The sequence below is a fragment of the Lissotriton helveticus genome, chromosome 2_1, assembly GCF_964261635.1.
Source record: "Lissotriton helveticus chromosome 2_1, aLisHel1.1, whole genome shotgun sequence".
In the NCBI taxonomy this organism is placed as follows: domain Eukaryota; kingdom Metazoa; phylum Chordata; class Amphibia; order Caudata; family Salamandridae; genus Lissotriton; species Lissotriton helveticus.
The window spans coordinates 1,544,370,314-1,544,386,011 of NC_136059.1; the positions used below are offsets into that span (position 1 = coordinate 1,544,370,314).

The 15,698-nt window shown below is 45.4% G+C and overlaps 1 protein-coding gene across 2 annotated transcripts in view; it reads left to right on the plus strand.

Annotated features, from left to right (window-relative positions):
• SRP72 (signal recognition particle 72) overlaps nucleotides 1–15,698 on the plus strand; it is a 278,175-nt gene that overhangs the window by 238,027 nt on the left and 24,450 nt on the right. For both annotated transcript variants that reach the window (XM_078676511.1, XM_078676512.1), the window contains exon 17: nucleotides 3,783–3,820. In XM_078676511.1, the coding sequence (XP_078532637.1) occupies nucleotides 3,783–3,820 (38 nt within the window). The remainder of the gene's footprint in view (nucleotides 1–3,782; nucleotides 3,821–15,698) is intronic.

Consider the following 15,698-nt stretch of genomic DNA (forward strand, 5'->3'; position numbering starts at 1 on the left):
CCAGTAGCTTACAGGGAAAGGAACAAGGGCATATACTCCACATACTTCCTAGTACCAAAGGTGGACGAAACTATGAGACCCATCCTGGACCTAAGATTCTTAAACAAGTTCGTAAGAACGCAAGAGTTCAAGATGACCTCCCTACAAGAGGTACTCCCTCAATTGCAAGGCGGGGACTTCATGGTCACCATAGACCTAAAGGATGCCTACCTGCACATCCCAATGAACAGGGGCCACAAGCACCTCCTCAGATTCATCATAGGAGAGGACCACTACCAGTTCACAACCCTGGCGTTCGGGCTCAAATCGGCACCAAGGGTTTTCACAAAGTGCCTCGCAACAGTCGCAGCACACTTACGAAGGGAAGGGATACACATGTACCCTTACCTGGACGGCTGGCTGATCAAAGCAAGCTCATACAAAATGTGCAAGCAGCACGCGCAGAGAGTGACCAACACACTGATGAATCTAGGATTCTCCATCCATTGGGGAAAATCCTCCCTGGAACCAGAACAAATAAAAATCTTCCTTGGAGCACAGATCGACACCTTACAGAGCAAGGTGTTCCCCAGCGAGAAGAGAACAATAGCGCTCTTGAGGGAGACGCAGCTCTACCAGAAGGGGCAAGCTCGGACAGTGAGGACAGCAAGCAAAATAATGGGCATGATGGCATCATGCATACACCTAATGCCAAACGTACGGCTCCACATGAGACCTTTACAGGAATGGCTACAGGAGCAATGGTCACAAGCTACAGGTCGTTGGGAGGATCTAGTGGTTGTAACGCACGCAGTGCAGAAAGAGATGACCTGGTGGAACATGGGGAACATAACAAGGGGGAAGCCTCTGACGCCACCAACGCCAACCGTGACCATTACCACAGACACGTCCCAGAAGGGATGGGGCGCTCACATGGAGGAACTCAAAGTAAGAGGCCTGTGGACACCAGCAGATGCGGTCAGACACATCAATTACCAGGAGTTGAAGACAGTTTTCCTAGCCTTAAAGGCCTTCCAAACAAAACTGTACAACCAGAGAGTGTTGATCCAGACAGACCACACAACAGCGATGTTTTACATCAACAAGCAGGGGGGGACACAATCAGCCCCGCTCTCAAAACTTGCGCAGTAGATATGGAGATGGGCCATACCACTCAAAATAGACCTGCTAGCCATACATCTGCCAGGGAAGGACAATCTAGAAGCAGACTGGCTCAGCAGACAGACATCGGCATCCCACGAGTGGGAACTCAATGCACAAGAGACAAGGAGGCTCTTCAGCGGGTGGGGGACACAGTCTGTAGACCTATTTGCGACATGCCAGAAAGCAAAATGCCAAAACTTCGCATCCAGGCAGCCCGGGGAGGGCTCCCTGGGGAATTCCCTATGAATAGACTGGTCCAGGACATTTGCTTACGCTTTTCCCCCGCTACCGCTGATACACAAGGTACTCAGCAAGTGCAGAGCGAGCAACATGACCCTGATACTGGTCCCACCGAAGTGGGCCAGGCAGACATGGTACTCGCAGATCATGGAGATGACACAGAGCACAACCCACAGATTTGGGAGGAGAAAAGACCTACTCTTCATGCAAAACGGAGAAGTGCTGCACCCGGAGCCTGAGCCTCGTAGCGTGGCTCCTGAGGACATAGAGTTTGTGCATTTGAAACTGCCAGAAAGCACCCTAAGGGTACTTCGGGAGGCACGAAGACCCAGCACACGGAAGTGCTACGTAGCAAAATGGAAGAGATTTACACTGTGGTGCAGGAGGGAAAAGCTACACAATAAGATGAAAAAGGACTCGACAGTGCTAAAGTACCTCACGCACCTGCTCGACAAAAATCTGAGCTCATCCTCTCTGAGGGTTCACTTGGCATCGATAGTCACTTACACGAGAGGAGAAACGTGCAAGAGTTTCTTCACATCACAGGTCGTTAAGAGATTCCTGGAGGGAGCAAAGAGGGTCGTACCGCCAAAGAGGGTGCCACCACCTGCATGGAACCTTAACCTAGTCCTAACGGAACTCATGAAGGAACCTTTTGAACCAATTCACAAGGCCTCCCTAAAAATGCTGACCATGAAAACAGCTTTCCTGGTAGCAATCACTTCACTGCGCAGAGTGAGCGAACTGCAGGCACTAACGCTACAGGAACCCTACATACAGATACACAGCGATAGGGTAGTGATGAGAACTGACCCACACTTCATGCCAAAGGTGGTGTCAAGGTTCCACTTGAACCAGACTATACAAATACCGAGTTTCTTCCAAAACCCAGCAACAAGAGCTGAAAGGGCACTGCACACCCTGGACGCCAGAAGGGCAGTCATGCACTACATTGAGAGAACGAAGGAACACAGGAAAACAAAGCAGTTCTTTGTGTCCTTCGCCAACAGTTTCATGGGGAAACCAGTAACTAAAGGAACAATTGCGCGATGGATCGCCCTAACGATACAGTTCTGCCACAAGCGGGCAGGGCAGGAACTAACAGAGGGGACACATGCCCACTCTACCAGGAAAAAAGGAGCTACAATAGCCTTCCTAGCTAACACACCAATTCAGGACATATGCCTGGAGGCAACATGGGCTTCAGTGCACACGTTCACGAAGCACTACTGTGTGGATATACAGATGAATAAGGAAGCACAAGTCGGACAAAGGGTGCTTCAACACATATTCAATAACCAACGCTCATCTTCCACCCAACCGCCACAAACATGAGAAACCGCTACAAAGTCTATGCACAGCATAGTGAATCCAGAAAGATTCACGCTGCAAAACGAATAGTTTCTTACTTGTCGGTGTAGTTTTGCAGCTTGATGATCTTTCTGGATTCACTAGCGAACCCACCCACCTCTGCCAGAAAGATGAGGCTGGAGAGAAAAGGTGGTTGAAACAAAGACAATACTTGGAAAAAGAAACCTTAAAGGTTAAAGCTGTGAAAATACTTTAGTTGAACATTGCCATAACTTCGGTAACAAAACGAACACGAGAAAAAAGATTGCGAAGATGGCGCCCAAGGGTGGGAGCTTCCGCAGGAAGCGTGCCGACGTCACCGGAAATACACCAAAAGGTGGGACGTCGACGCCCACCTGGGCTACGAAAAAAAAAAGAAAGAAAAGACTACGAATCCGGAACCAACCACAAGACCGCGGAATAATGCACAGCATAGTGAATCCAGAAAGATCATCAAGCTGCAAAACTACACCGACAGGTAAGAAACTATTCGTTTTTAACCTCAAATGGGGAACAGACTGTATTGATCAGTTTTTCACTCTCTCCCAGGTGAGAATGAGTAGTGTGCTTAGTTCCTCTCCACAAACCCTGATTACTTAAAGTGTTTAAAAATCCTGCAGCCGGGACCCCTGGATCTTAAAAATAGGGCATATGCAGGCTTATTATTTCTAGATTTAGTGTGTATTACATACTTTAAATGTATTTGAAATGGTAAAACTGCATGCAAGCATATAACCTCCTCCTTGAAGCCAATCCAAATGTATGCCTGGCAGTGCTGGTGCTATGACAAGGAAATGTTGCATGGTGGGTTATTGGTTTAAGGGAGAACAAATGGGTTTGCAGCTACAATTTCTAGTTGTACAGTTGACCTTCAGTTAAGAGGATCTTACTAGGTATTAGATACTCACACAAAGAAAGCTACTGCATGGCCAAGTTGTCTATAGCTGTGACTCCACCCGAATTTGCACACTAATCTTCATATTATAATGGTTATTTTAAGAATTTAAAGTTGACCATATAATAACATTGACTAGCTCTTGTTCTTTTAGGCAAGGGGATATGAAAAAGAAGAAAAAGAAAAAGAAAGGTGGGTTGTCTGTTGTAAATTTATTTGCGAACCTATTTAAAGAATTGTCATAGATTACCTACAACATATATGGTTCTTTTTATGGGCTTTTTTAAAATATGGATTGTGTGCATCTTTTGATGCTTTTTATTCCTAAAGTGGTAGCCATGAAATGTATTTATAATTGGTTTTTTGGCTCTTTACCTGTAACCTTACCCTTGTTTCCTTATGTTGATACTTTGCCAAGCTTCATAAATGCACACCACTTTAGTGTATTGGAATCTGAAATGGCCAGCTTGATTTGTATGTGGGATTTTGCCGTGTGAATCTTTCCTGGGTTCACATCCTGTGCCTAATTCCACCATCCTAGGTGTTGGGTTCAAAATTGTCTGTTTGTAGTCACCTTGGCATTCAAGATTGCTAAAGTGCCCACTCCCTTAGGACCTCTACCGGGCAAGGAGAGTAAGGGGCTGGAGATGGTACGATGAAATGTGGAGAGTTCAACCACCATGCAATGGCTTATTGACCACTCCAGAGAGCTTCTCAACAGATGAGGACACCAACAATGGCAAAGAAGAGTTAATACAGCACCTCCCAGAGCAGAACAAGAAAGGTCAAAGGGAGTAATCCAGGAGGGCATGACCAACTCTAACGCTTGCCTAAAATCAGAAATTGATACATCTAATATAGCTATCCGTTGTGTGCAGGCATCACCCTAAGAAGAGGCTTACGGCTTCAAACGGGCGAGAATTCTTTGGACTGAGAGTGAACGAAGAAAGACACTGAGACAGCAAAAGTGATGGGTTCTTTTCAGTTCAGGGACACGTTTCGCGGAGGAGCAGCACAAGAAGTAGCTTGCCTGTAAAAGGAGGGTGGTAGATTCCCACCCCTTATGCCAGCTTCATGCCACAGACTAGCTCAGAGTGCCCCAGCGCAATTACAGTACCCCGTTATGTAAAGTGAGCCCTTTCGAGGAAGAGCCAGAGGGAGGGTACCACCTGCGGGGTTGGGATCAACCCCACAAGACGTTTGCCAGAGAAATCACGCCTACACAACATCGGTAGTGAGCAGAATCAAAGGATTCCTTCAGGAACGGAGGACAAAGCCATTTAACGTATGGACAATAAACATAATTATATCCTGGCTGTTGTATAGTTCTAATATGAAAGCCCACAAACATCAGGCCGAAATAAAGATTCTGCGTCAACAACAAAATGTCAAATACCCTCTAAGCAAACAGGCAGTCGAGAGAGTCCAAAAGGAAGAAATACTTCAAGAAAACCAGGTAAGACACTCGGACCCATCTAGACCTATGTGCTTTGAGCTATGTTAATAATGACTCAAACGTTTAAAATGTCCTATCTGCAAGAGGTTATCCCGCAGCTTCGGAAAGAAGGTTATATGACCACCATAGACCTCAATTATGCCTACCTGCACATTTTGAACACAGGACACAAAGTTCCTGAGGTTTGTCATGGACAATGTCCATTACAGTTCAGGGTGCCCCCCTTCTCTTGGGATAAAGTCTGTGACAAGTATTTCCACAAAGTGTCTTGTGGTAGGTCGCAACACATTTGAGGAGATCCACTTCTACCCTTATTTAGACGACTGTTTGATAAAGGAGTACTCTTTCAAAAAGTGACAGGAGAGAATACATACAGTCATGGAGACACTCCACATATTGGGGTTTTCCCTAAACCTAGAAAAATTATCCCCAGGACCAGAGAGAGAAGACCTTTCTGGGAACTAGAATAAACTCCAGAGAGGCCAAAGCATTCTCGGTTACAAAGAGGATCCTGGCACTGATGGGGCAAACTTATCTTTGGCAAAAGGGACAACCTCTGACAGTGGGGAAATGGACATGATGGTATCTTGCATACCTCTAATATCACAAGCCAGGCTACACTTTAAACCACTCAATGATGGCTACAACATCAATAGTCACAGGCATCTTGGAGTTACCAGGATTTAGTGGTTGTCACAGACAGGGTACAAAAAGAAATCCAGAGGTGAAACCTAAAAAACATCAGAGTAGGCAAACCTTTCAATCAAATTCCTCTGTAACCATCACAACAGATGCATCCCACAGGGGATGGAGAGCCCACATGGCTAAATGGAACTTCAGGGGCCAATGGAACCCTGAGGATGTGGTAAAACACATAAATAGGTTGGAGCTGAAGATGTAATCTTTACCCTTCCAAACAACACTTTGAGGGTGGGGGAGAGAGACAGCTCACAACCAGACAACACAGCCACTATGTTTTACCTCAGGAAGGAACAAGGTCACATGCATTGTCCCAGATAGCTCAGGGCATATGAAGATGGGCCATCCATAGAAAGAGAATGCTAGTGCCCATATTCCTTCCAGAAATTCAGTATACAGAAGCAGACATGCTAGGCAGGCAAGCAATCGTCCCCTGTGAATGGGTGGGTGAAACAACAAATATTGAAAGCAATTTTTCATACATGGGGAACAGCACAGATAAACATCTTTGTAACTCAGGAGAACCTAAAAGGCTGAAACGTTGCTTTCAGGTAGCCACACCATTAGCCACCAGGGAATGCCCCATCAGTAGACTGATCAGGGAAATGGGCATATGCTTTTCTCCCCATCACACTTATACCACAGGTATTAGGTGCAAACAAACGTTTATTCTGATATTGGTCAGAAAAACACGCAATAGCGCTGGGAAGTCCGGCTCTGGAGGGTTGTCTGTGGTTGGTCAAACTGGGAACAAGCCATGCACAGGTGATGTTGCCTAGGCTACTCGTAACACGATGACCCCATCATCCCACAGCACACCACTGAATGTTAAATACTGGCCATGTATGCAGGCACATACCCTTGATAAGTGGTTCTGGGGTAGGGTTAATATTTGTATCAGGCCCTATGGTTCAGGACAAGTTGGGTTACTCGTTTTTTTTATATTCAGGCAACCAGCAGCTAACAAGCACCCAGCAGGCAAGAGTTTGTCACTAAAAGCCTGATACATGTGCAACTGTGGAACATTTATTCACGATCTGCTTTGCTAATCTTATGAAGCACTTTTAGTTTGATACACTGATGTGTTTTCTACCCCAGTCGGATCCTGATTGTAATTCCCTGTTTAGTCATTTACTGACATTACTACAATGACAATACTACTGAGAGCCTCAGTTCCACCAGTGTATGTTTGCTTTGGGTCGGACTGCAGAAGAGTTCACCTATATTATAAATAAACCGCCGAGGAGAGAGAGAACATTGTGAGCAGACACGGTGGGCATGGAGGAATTAATAGTAATATTGTTATCCTTATGACTTGTGCCAGCACTCTTGATGTAAAAAAAAAAAAGATAACTTCAGGACATAATGTTATCATTTACTGTACATCTATCTGGATCAACAAACGCAGTGGGATTTGTTTGGACAAGGTTCCAAGTTTGGATTTTGGACCAGCCTGGTTTGGTCAGTGGGCAGACGCTGCCATCGTGTGTGCAGTTACGGCAGCAACCAGAGAGCCTTTTAGAATGGGCCATTGATGACAGCGCATGAATTGGCATATCCAGTTGGTCTATCATTGATGCCCTTTCAGGCTAACCTAAAACTCAAAATGCGAAGCCGCCAATCAATGCTTCGAAGTCTGAAGTGCAAGCAACTTTAAGGGCACATGATTAAGGCCTGCACTGTACATCACATCCACACTAACAAACATAAGATGTCATGTTAGCCTCCACTTTACTGCAACAACTAAGGTGAGATTCATGCAGGCTACCTGCAAGCTGTCTTTCACAGCCTTCCCAGTGCATTTGCATCTTGCACACTTTAGATAGCACTGGCAAGAATGCGTATCTATGGGTCTCCTTAATGTTTTAAGTGGTATGAAAAATTGGCAGGGCCCTGGAGTGAGTGTGACTTGAAAAACTTCACAGGAGGCATGGCCTATGTAAATAATATATGTGAAAAAACCATCCTGTGTTTGAGACATTCATAAAAGGGGCCTCATTGGGAAAACCATAATCCAAATCGGAAGGATATTTCATTTAACAGTTTCTATATGACACTTATCGAGGGCCAAAAGCAATAACAACAACTCAACAAGTTAATGTTAAGTAAGTGGCAATACATTTGTTATTCAGTTGGAATGCAATGATGCTTTAAGGCCTGGATCAACAATGGTAAACACAGTAGCCGCACATCATTTAGTCCCTGTGCTGCAAGAGAGACTTCTGGTGGCATTGTATTGCAGCACTAGCATGGGCAGGAAGGTAGGATTTTCTTTTCAGCTGGTGAGTGACCAAAGTAGAGGGCCCCACGGGCCTTGGTTCAATGTCCATTTTTAGGTCGAGCCAGAAAGCAGCACACATGGGCTGTCGCTTGGCGACCTAATGTGTCTAAAAAAACTCTAAAAACTGGCATCTGAAAGGGACTATTAGTTATAGATTCCTTACCTTAGAATTACCCCTAGGCATCAGACTGGATCTGGAGAATTTTTTTCTCAGCTGCACCCTTGCGCGTCGATAGGGGGCGCCAGTCGACTCAGTGTTCGGCGTCGTGATCGCCGGGATGATGTCGCGGTATCTACTTAGACGCCGCCCCTGTGCGCTGACGTCAGTTTTTTCTTTTTCCGCGCCAGCCAGCGCAGATCCAGAGAGAGCGGTACCCTTATTCACTTTTGGACTAACTCTTTTTCAACGTTTTGTCAACCTCTTTTTTGAGTCCTTCTACTCCTGGTGCACGGAGGGATATCCCATTGATGAACCGCCTTCAAACCTTGTGACTCCTGTCACAGGCTGATGTCGGTTACAGACCCGCACCTGATTGCCTTTGGTGCCTGGAGCTCGACCACGACCCGAAGTTGTGCTCAGACTGTCATGCCATGAACCTGAAGTCTTTGCGGGAGCGCTCCCGAAAGCTTCTGAAGGCCCCCCGAAAGTCAGCTCTGTGCCGCTCAAGGTCCCGAACGAGAGGGAGGTCGCGGGAGCGGTCGCAGAGTCACCACCACCGCTTCTCTTTGAAGTCTTTGTCTTTTGGTAAGTTGAAGTTGAAGAAGGCGAAGAAGCACTGTCGCTCTTCGCCTTCTCCCTGTCCGTCGGCCGAAGCGAGATGCAAAAGGTCGTCGTCCTTCGGCTCCGCCCGCGGAGCCTGTTGGGTTGGCTCCGAGCTTTCCGGGAGCCGAAGTGAACCCTGCCCAACTTCGTACGTTCTACAAAGCCCTTCATTCCATTTTTGGGCAGCCCGACTCCGCCGGCGTGCCTTCGGGCGCTGCAGACTCGGCTGGGGGAGATTCTAGGCCTTCAATGACGACGGCTCTGGCGCCGGTGCCGCAGGGCCCCCGGAGATCCAGGTCTCGATCCGGATCGGTGCCGGCTATTCTCACAAAACCCACCCTGGCACCGCTTCCACTAACGACGCCTCCGCCTCCTATGACCCCAGTTTTGTCTTCGGCGGGCTTGTGAGGGATAGAAGTGAGGCCTAGGGCCTGTAGAACCGCTGGGCAACCAGGAACCACCCAAGGTAAGGACGCAGGAGACCCACGGGCGACGCGCGCAGTGTCTAAACACAGCCGCGAATCACCATTGACTTCTATGGAGGAAAAGCAAGTTACAATTTTAAAGATTAAGGACACTTCGGAGTGAACTACGATGGAATCCCTTTAGACTTAGACACTTCGAGATTCAAGACCCACGGGAGCACTGTAGTACTCGTGTTAGTTCACCATGGGAAGCCGGGTGCATAGGTGTCTTTTGGTGTTGGGTTTCATCGTCGATGCCAATGGAGAGCTGCGAAGAAGTGCTGCGGGCGACCAGAGGAAAAGTGTCCGGGTGGATCAGAGATCTGAAGAACCTGAAAGCAGAGGGGACAGAGTCTGGGTCACTAGCCAGTGACCAGGATGGCGACAGGAAGATGCCAGCTGATGTCGGGTGCTTTAAGGTGAAGTAGGTGAAGCTTGACTCTTCAGCCACGAGGACCAGGAGGCGTCGATGACGACCAGGAGCTGGATTCGAGCTGTCCCACGAAGGATGTAGAGTGCTGCAGCGTCAGTATCCGGATTGGACCCAACAAGCCTTGGCAACTGCAACCCACGCAAGATGACAAGATTGGCTTTGGTGCAGACCAGCAAGGTCTGGGGTACTCACCCTTTGGAGGGGAGTCATAGCATGTCTGGAGCAACCAGGAAAGCTCAAGAAACAAAAGATTGTCCTTCGTGGAGACCCACTAGCCAACGGACCAGGGATCGCGAAGGAGCCTCAAGCTGCGGTGAAGAAAGGGGACTCACGGAACACTCGTCGAGTTTAGGCCTCATCTTCGGTGCAAAAGGTGGTCGGGGCAAGGGCAACAAATAGCCCAATGCACAACTTCGGGAAGTAGTTGCAGTTGCAAAGTTGAAGGATGTCCAGGATTTCCGGTCCCACGTCTCTCGTTTCGGCTGCGGGTCTCCGCTTTGCTGGGATCTCGTGTCGGCCTCAGAGAAGTCTGGAAGTCCGTGTCCTGGGTCGCAGATTCTTTGGGATCCGGCGGGAGCCTCGACAATGCAGACCGGCAAGATGCTCTTAGGTGCCTGTTTGAACAGGGGGTCACTCCTTGACCCCAAGAGAGATTTCTTCCGTTTTCCAGTCGATATGGAATGTCGAAGGTCCAGAATTTCATCTTCAGAGTTTCGTCCAGGGTAATCTAAAGTCCATGGGGCTGGGTTCCTATACTTATACTAAGTTTAGGGGATGGACTAACTCTAAGGTCCCACCTATGGGAGGACCTGGGGAGGGGGTGGTTACACCCCTTCCCCTTTGTCCAGTTTCGCGCCAGAGCTGGGGCTGAGAGCCCAAGCAACCGGTTTGAACTCGGAAATGCATGGAGCACCTTGTGTGCCCCTGGCAGTGTCTCAAAAGCATTCACTGAATGCAACCCACCCTGCCCCAATACACTAAAGCCTGTCTGGGAAGGTGCTGGCACCTCCCTGGATAGGAAACCTATTGTCCAGGCCTTTCCTGCCGCAGTTTTGTTCAGCAACTGGAGGTCAGACTCGTGTCTGTGGCAGCAGCATCCATTTTGTGATGCTGAGGCTCTGTAAAACTTTAACCTGGTAGACCAGTGTGTCCATGTCTTCTCCCTCTAGAAGGGTGGAATGCTACCCCCGCCGCCAAAACTGGCGGGGTGGTGGGTAGTATTCCAAAGTGTTTGACACCAAACACGACATGTGTTGATAAAGCCAAACCAAAGTTAGCATTAACTGCTAGGATTATAATGCACTTAAGAGTATATGGTATGGCCATATCACAGAACATCTATAAGGAAGGGATTCCAAAAGCTGCAGAGGGCTCAGCTCATGCTAGGGCACCCTCTCACACAAAACCAAGCACTCTGCCTTCAGGATTGGCCAGGCCTGCCATAGGAGTGACTTATAGGTTAATGTGTGTCTGTTTTAAATGGTGGATATAGGTATACTCTATCCCAGTAAGGGGTGCTTACACCACTTTACCCAGGCTGCAAGTGCAGACCTGTGGTGCCATTTTGGAAGGCTTCCCAGGGTGGCATAATACATGCTTCAGCCCCTGGTAGGCCTCTGCGAATCTGGTATGTACCTAATGTACATGGAATCAATTTAGAGAGAGAACAGCTAGGCTGTGGTCCTGATTAGCAGGGCCACAGCCAGACTAAAGTCGAAAAACCAGTGAAACACAGCAAAAAGTGGGCGTAACCATAGGAAGCAGACCCTACTCTCCTTCGCTCCTCTTCCTTCTTCTTTCTTTGGCCCAGCAGGGATCTGCTCTGGGTACCCTTAAAGGCTATCTGTAGGTCATTTCGGCTTTCCTTTGCCTTCCTGATCAGCCTTCTCTTTTCAAGTCCCCTATTATAAATGGATTGCTGAAGGGCATTACTCATCTCTTTCCTCCTGTTCCTTTCGTAATGCCCCAGTGGGACTTGAATCTGGTCTTGACTTACCTGATGTGTGCTCCTTTCGAGCTGCTACATAATTGTCCTCTCAGACTCTTGACCATGAAGACTGCTGTTCTGGTAGTTCTCACTTCTGCTCGCAGGGTGATTGAGCTTCAGGCTCCTTTTCTTCTAAGCCTCCTTTCCTTGCTGTTCATCCGGACAAGGTTGTCCTCCGAACTCAACCTTCTTTTCTCCCCAAAGAGGTTACCTCTTTCCACATAGGACAGACCATCACGTTGCCCACCTTCTTCCCACCTCCACATCCTTCCAATGAGGAGGAAAGACTCCACCGTCTGGATCCAAAACATGTGTTATCCTTTTATTTGGACCACACAAAAATAATTTGGGTGAACGATCAACTCTTTGTTGTCTATGTGAGCGCCAAGTAAGTTCGGGCCATGCAAAAACAGACTATCTCTAGATGGGTCGTTCTTTGCATTAAGATCGGTTATTCCTTGGCGAAAAAGGAGCCTCCAGTAGGACTGCACGGAGCCTCCAGTAGGACTGCACGCCCATTCCACCAGGGCAACGACTGACACTACTGCTTTGGGAAGAGGAGTCCCCCTCAATGACATCTGCCAGGCAGCCACATGGGCATCACTGCACACGTTCACCAAACATTATCGACTGGATACTCCAGTTCGGAGAGACTGCTTCTTTGGCTGTTCGGTTCTCCATGACTTTCTGGTGTAAACTTGGTTTGCAGACCCACCTCCGGGGTTGGTATTGCTGGGGTATCTATTCTAAGGTAAGGAATCTATAACTAATAGTCTCTTTCAGATGAACAAGTTACCTGTTAGGACCTGCTTAACTTCAGAAAACTCCTCAAGACCTGGCTATTCAAGCAGTAGCAGACACCCCCCCCCCCCCGCGCCTTGAGACCCTCACGGGTGAGTAGTGCGCTTTACAAATATATATATATATATATATATATCCTCGCAAATGTCCCCGTCACAGAGGGAACGCTGTTGTTGGTGCCCGCGTTTGAGACCGGGAGCGTGTCTCAATTTTATTTCAAAAACAAAAAGGCACGCGGCACACTTCTTGGCAGGTAAATCTCAGTTTTAATCGCTCAGGTCTACAGCAAAACTCCTACGCGTTTCGAACAAACGTTCTTGGTCACGGCAGTGTTCTACAATTAGTCCTTCTTTCATTTCGCAATTTATACTTGCACCATGTGTTACATAATGGTGATGCATTCTGGGCTGTGTAGTTTTATTTACTGTTTAGTAACTTTTTTTCTTTTTTTACAACTTTATTTTCAGTTGAAATGTATAGGGCAGATATGTGGGGAAAGATCCAAGGATTCAGTCCCAGTTTATACGTATTGTTCCTTTAGTAGGATCTTTATTACGTATAATGATATAATTACATTTCTATATCGTTCACACTTTTTTATGTGGTACGATTACTGGGATATATTATCCTTGGATTCGGATGTTACTAGGGCTGAGTGCCCTTTGCCCCACATGTGTGCCACTATTCATATATGTTTCAGCCCATATAGTTCATTAATTAAGTACATTCATCAACTTTGGACGATCGTCTTGTAAGCAAAGCATACTGTATCACATTTTAAGTTTCACTACAATTGTTTTTACAGGTGAACGTGCATTTCTTCATCTGCATTCAAACCTCTCGGATACTTGGTTTTAAATTTAATTATCAATTTCGACTCCAGTCTTCTTAACTTTAAGAGTCTATCTCCCCCACGTTCTTGGTTTGGGATAGTTGCTAGTCCCAAATATTTTATGTCCTGCCATGTTTTTCCTTCATGTTGTTTCAAGTGTTTTGCCATGGCATAGGCATTGTCATCATTCTGTATCGCTCGGATATGCTCTAATATTCTTTTTTTCAAAGGGCATTTCGTGCTGCCTATATATTCTTTTCCGCAGCAACATCTCAGCATATATACCACAAATGATGATTCGCAGGTTATCTTTGTTTTGATTAGAAATTCTTTACCAGTGGGGTCTCTCAATGTGGTGGTGTTTTGACCTATTTTACAGGCCTTGCAGGTCATGCACTTTGTGAATCCATTACTCCTTTTCTGAAGCCAGTCTGTTGGTTTTTTAACTGTGAAATGACTTCTTTCCTGGATATAGAGTAGGATAGAATTTTGATTTGTGGTATATATGCTGAGATGTTGCTGCGGAAAAGAATATATAGGCAGCACGAAATGCCCTTTGAAAAAAAGAATATTAGAGCATATCCGAGCGATACAGAATGATGACAATGCCTATGCCATGGCAAAACACTTGAAACAACATGAAGGAAAAACATGGCAGGACATAAAATATTTGGGACTAGCAACTATCCCAAACCAAGAACGTGGGGGAGATAGACTCTTAAAGTTAAGAAGACTGGAGTCGAAATTGATAATTAAATTTAAAACCAAGTATCCGAGAGGTTTGAATGCAGATGAAGAAATGCACGTTCACCTGTAAAAACAATTGTAGTGAAACTTAAAATGTGATACAGTATGCTTTGCTTACAAGACGATCGTCCAAAGTTGATGAATGTACTTAATTAATGAACTATATGGGCTGAAACATATATGAATAGTGGCACACATGTGGGGCAAAGGGCACTCAGCCCTAGTAACATCCGAATCCAAGGATAATATATCCCAGTAATCGTACCACATAAAAAAGTGTGAACGATATAGAAATGTAATTATATCATTATACGTAATAAAGATCCTACTAAAGGAACAATACGTATAAACTGGGACTGAATCCTTGGATCTTTCCCCACATATCTGCCCTATACATTTCAACTGAAAATAAAGTTGTAAAAAAAGAAAAAAAGTTACTAAACAGTAAATAAAACTACACAGCCCAGAATGCATCACCATTATGTAACACATGGTGCAAGTATAAATTGCGAAATGAAAGAAGGACTAATTGTAGAACACTGCCGTGACCAAGAACGTTTGTTCGAAACGCGTAGGAGTTTTGCTGTAGACCTGAGCGATTAAAACTGAGATTTACCTGCCAAGAAGTGTGCCGCGTGCCTTTTTGTTTTTGAAATATATATATATATATATATATATATATATATATATATATATATATATATATATATATATATATATATATATATATATACATATATACATATATACATAAATACATAAATACATATATACATATATACATATATATATATATATATATATAATATATATAATATATATATATATTCGAGATAGGATTCCAGTTATCTCAGTTTCACACTGAAAGCATCCAGGCACTCACGAGCAGAGTTATATCAAAGCTTATTTATTCAGCAATTCCATCTACGCGTTTCGGGAGTCAAGCTCCCTTGATCACGATGTTTTTGCGTGTGTCTGAGCATTTCTTTTCAAACATGGGAAGGGTGATAAAAACCAAAGAGGGACTCCCAAAGGAACACACTTAGTGTAAATACAGCGGCCATTTTGACATTTTCCCAATACATTTAAGAGAGATAACTAGATGTATAAAGCATTGTAAATCCTCACTTTACACAACATTTATAAGGGAATATTTGAAACCGTTCTCAATAAGAGAGATATTTAAAACACTATCCCTCAAAAGGACCGTTTCAGATTTTTTTTAAAATGCAAGTGCATATTTTCATTTCAGAAAAATACATTAGCTCAAATGTACAACAGTACACAATTTGACTAAGGCAAGTGCCTATTACATCAGAGCCAAACCATATCTGTGAAGTGAGGAAAATTGATCTATAACCCCTCATATTGTCAAAACATCACGGTGTATTCAATTTCAGCACAGTGCGGTTCCAAGCGAATATGTCCTGGCTCTAACAATCAAGATACACTCCTTGTACTCGTGGGAACATTGCTTGTTGTAATGTTGTCAATCAATTCAACCTTATTAAAATCATAAAGTGCAAGTGCTTTAGTCAATAGACCATTATATACTGTAAACAATTAGACTGGATATTGCACTAAAAAGATAGAAAGTGCTAGTGCTT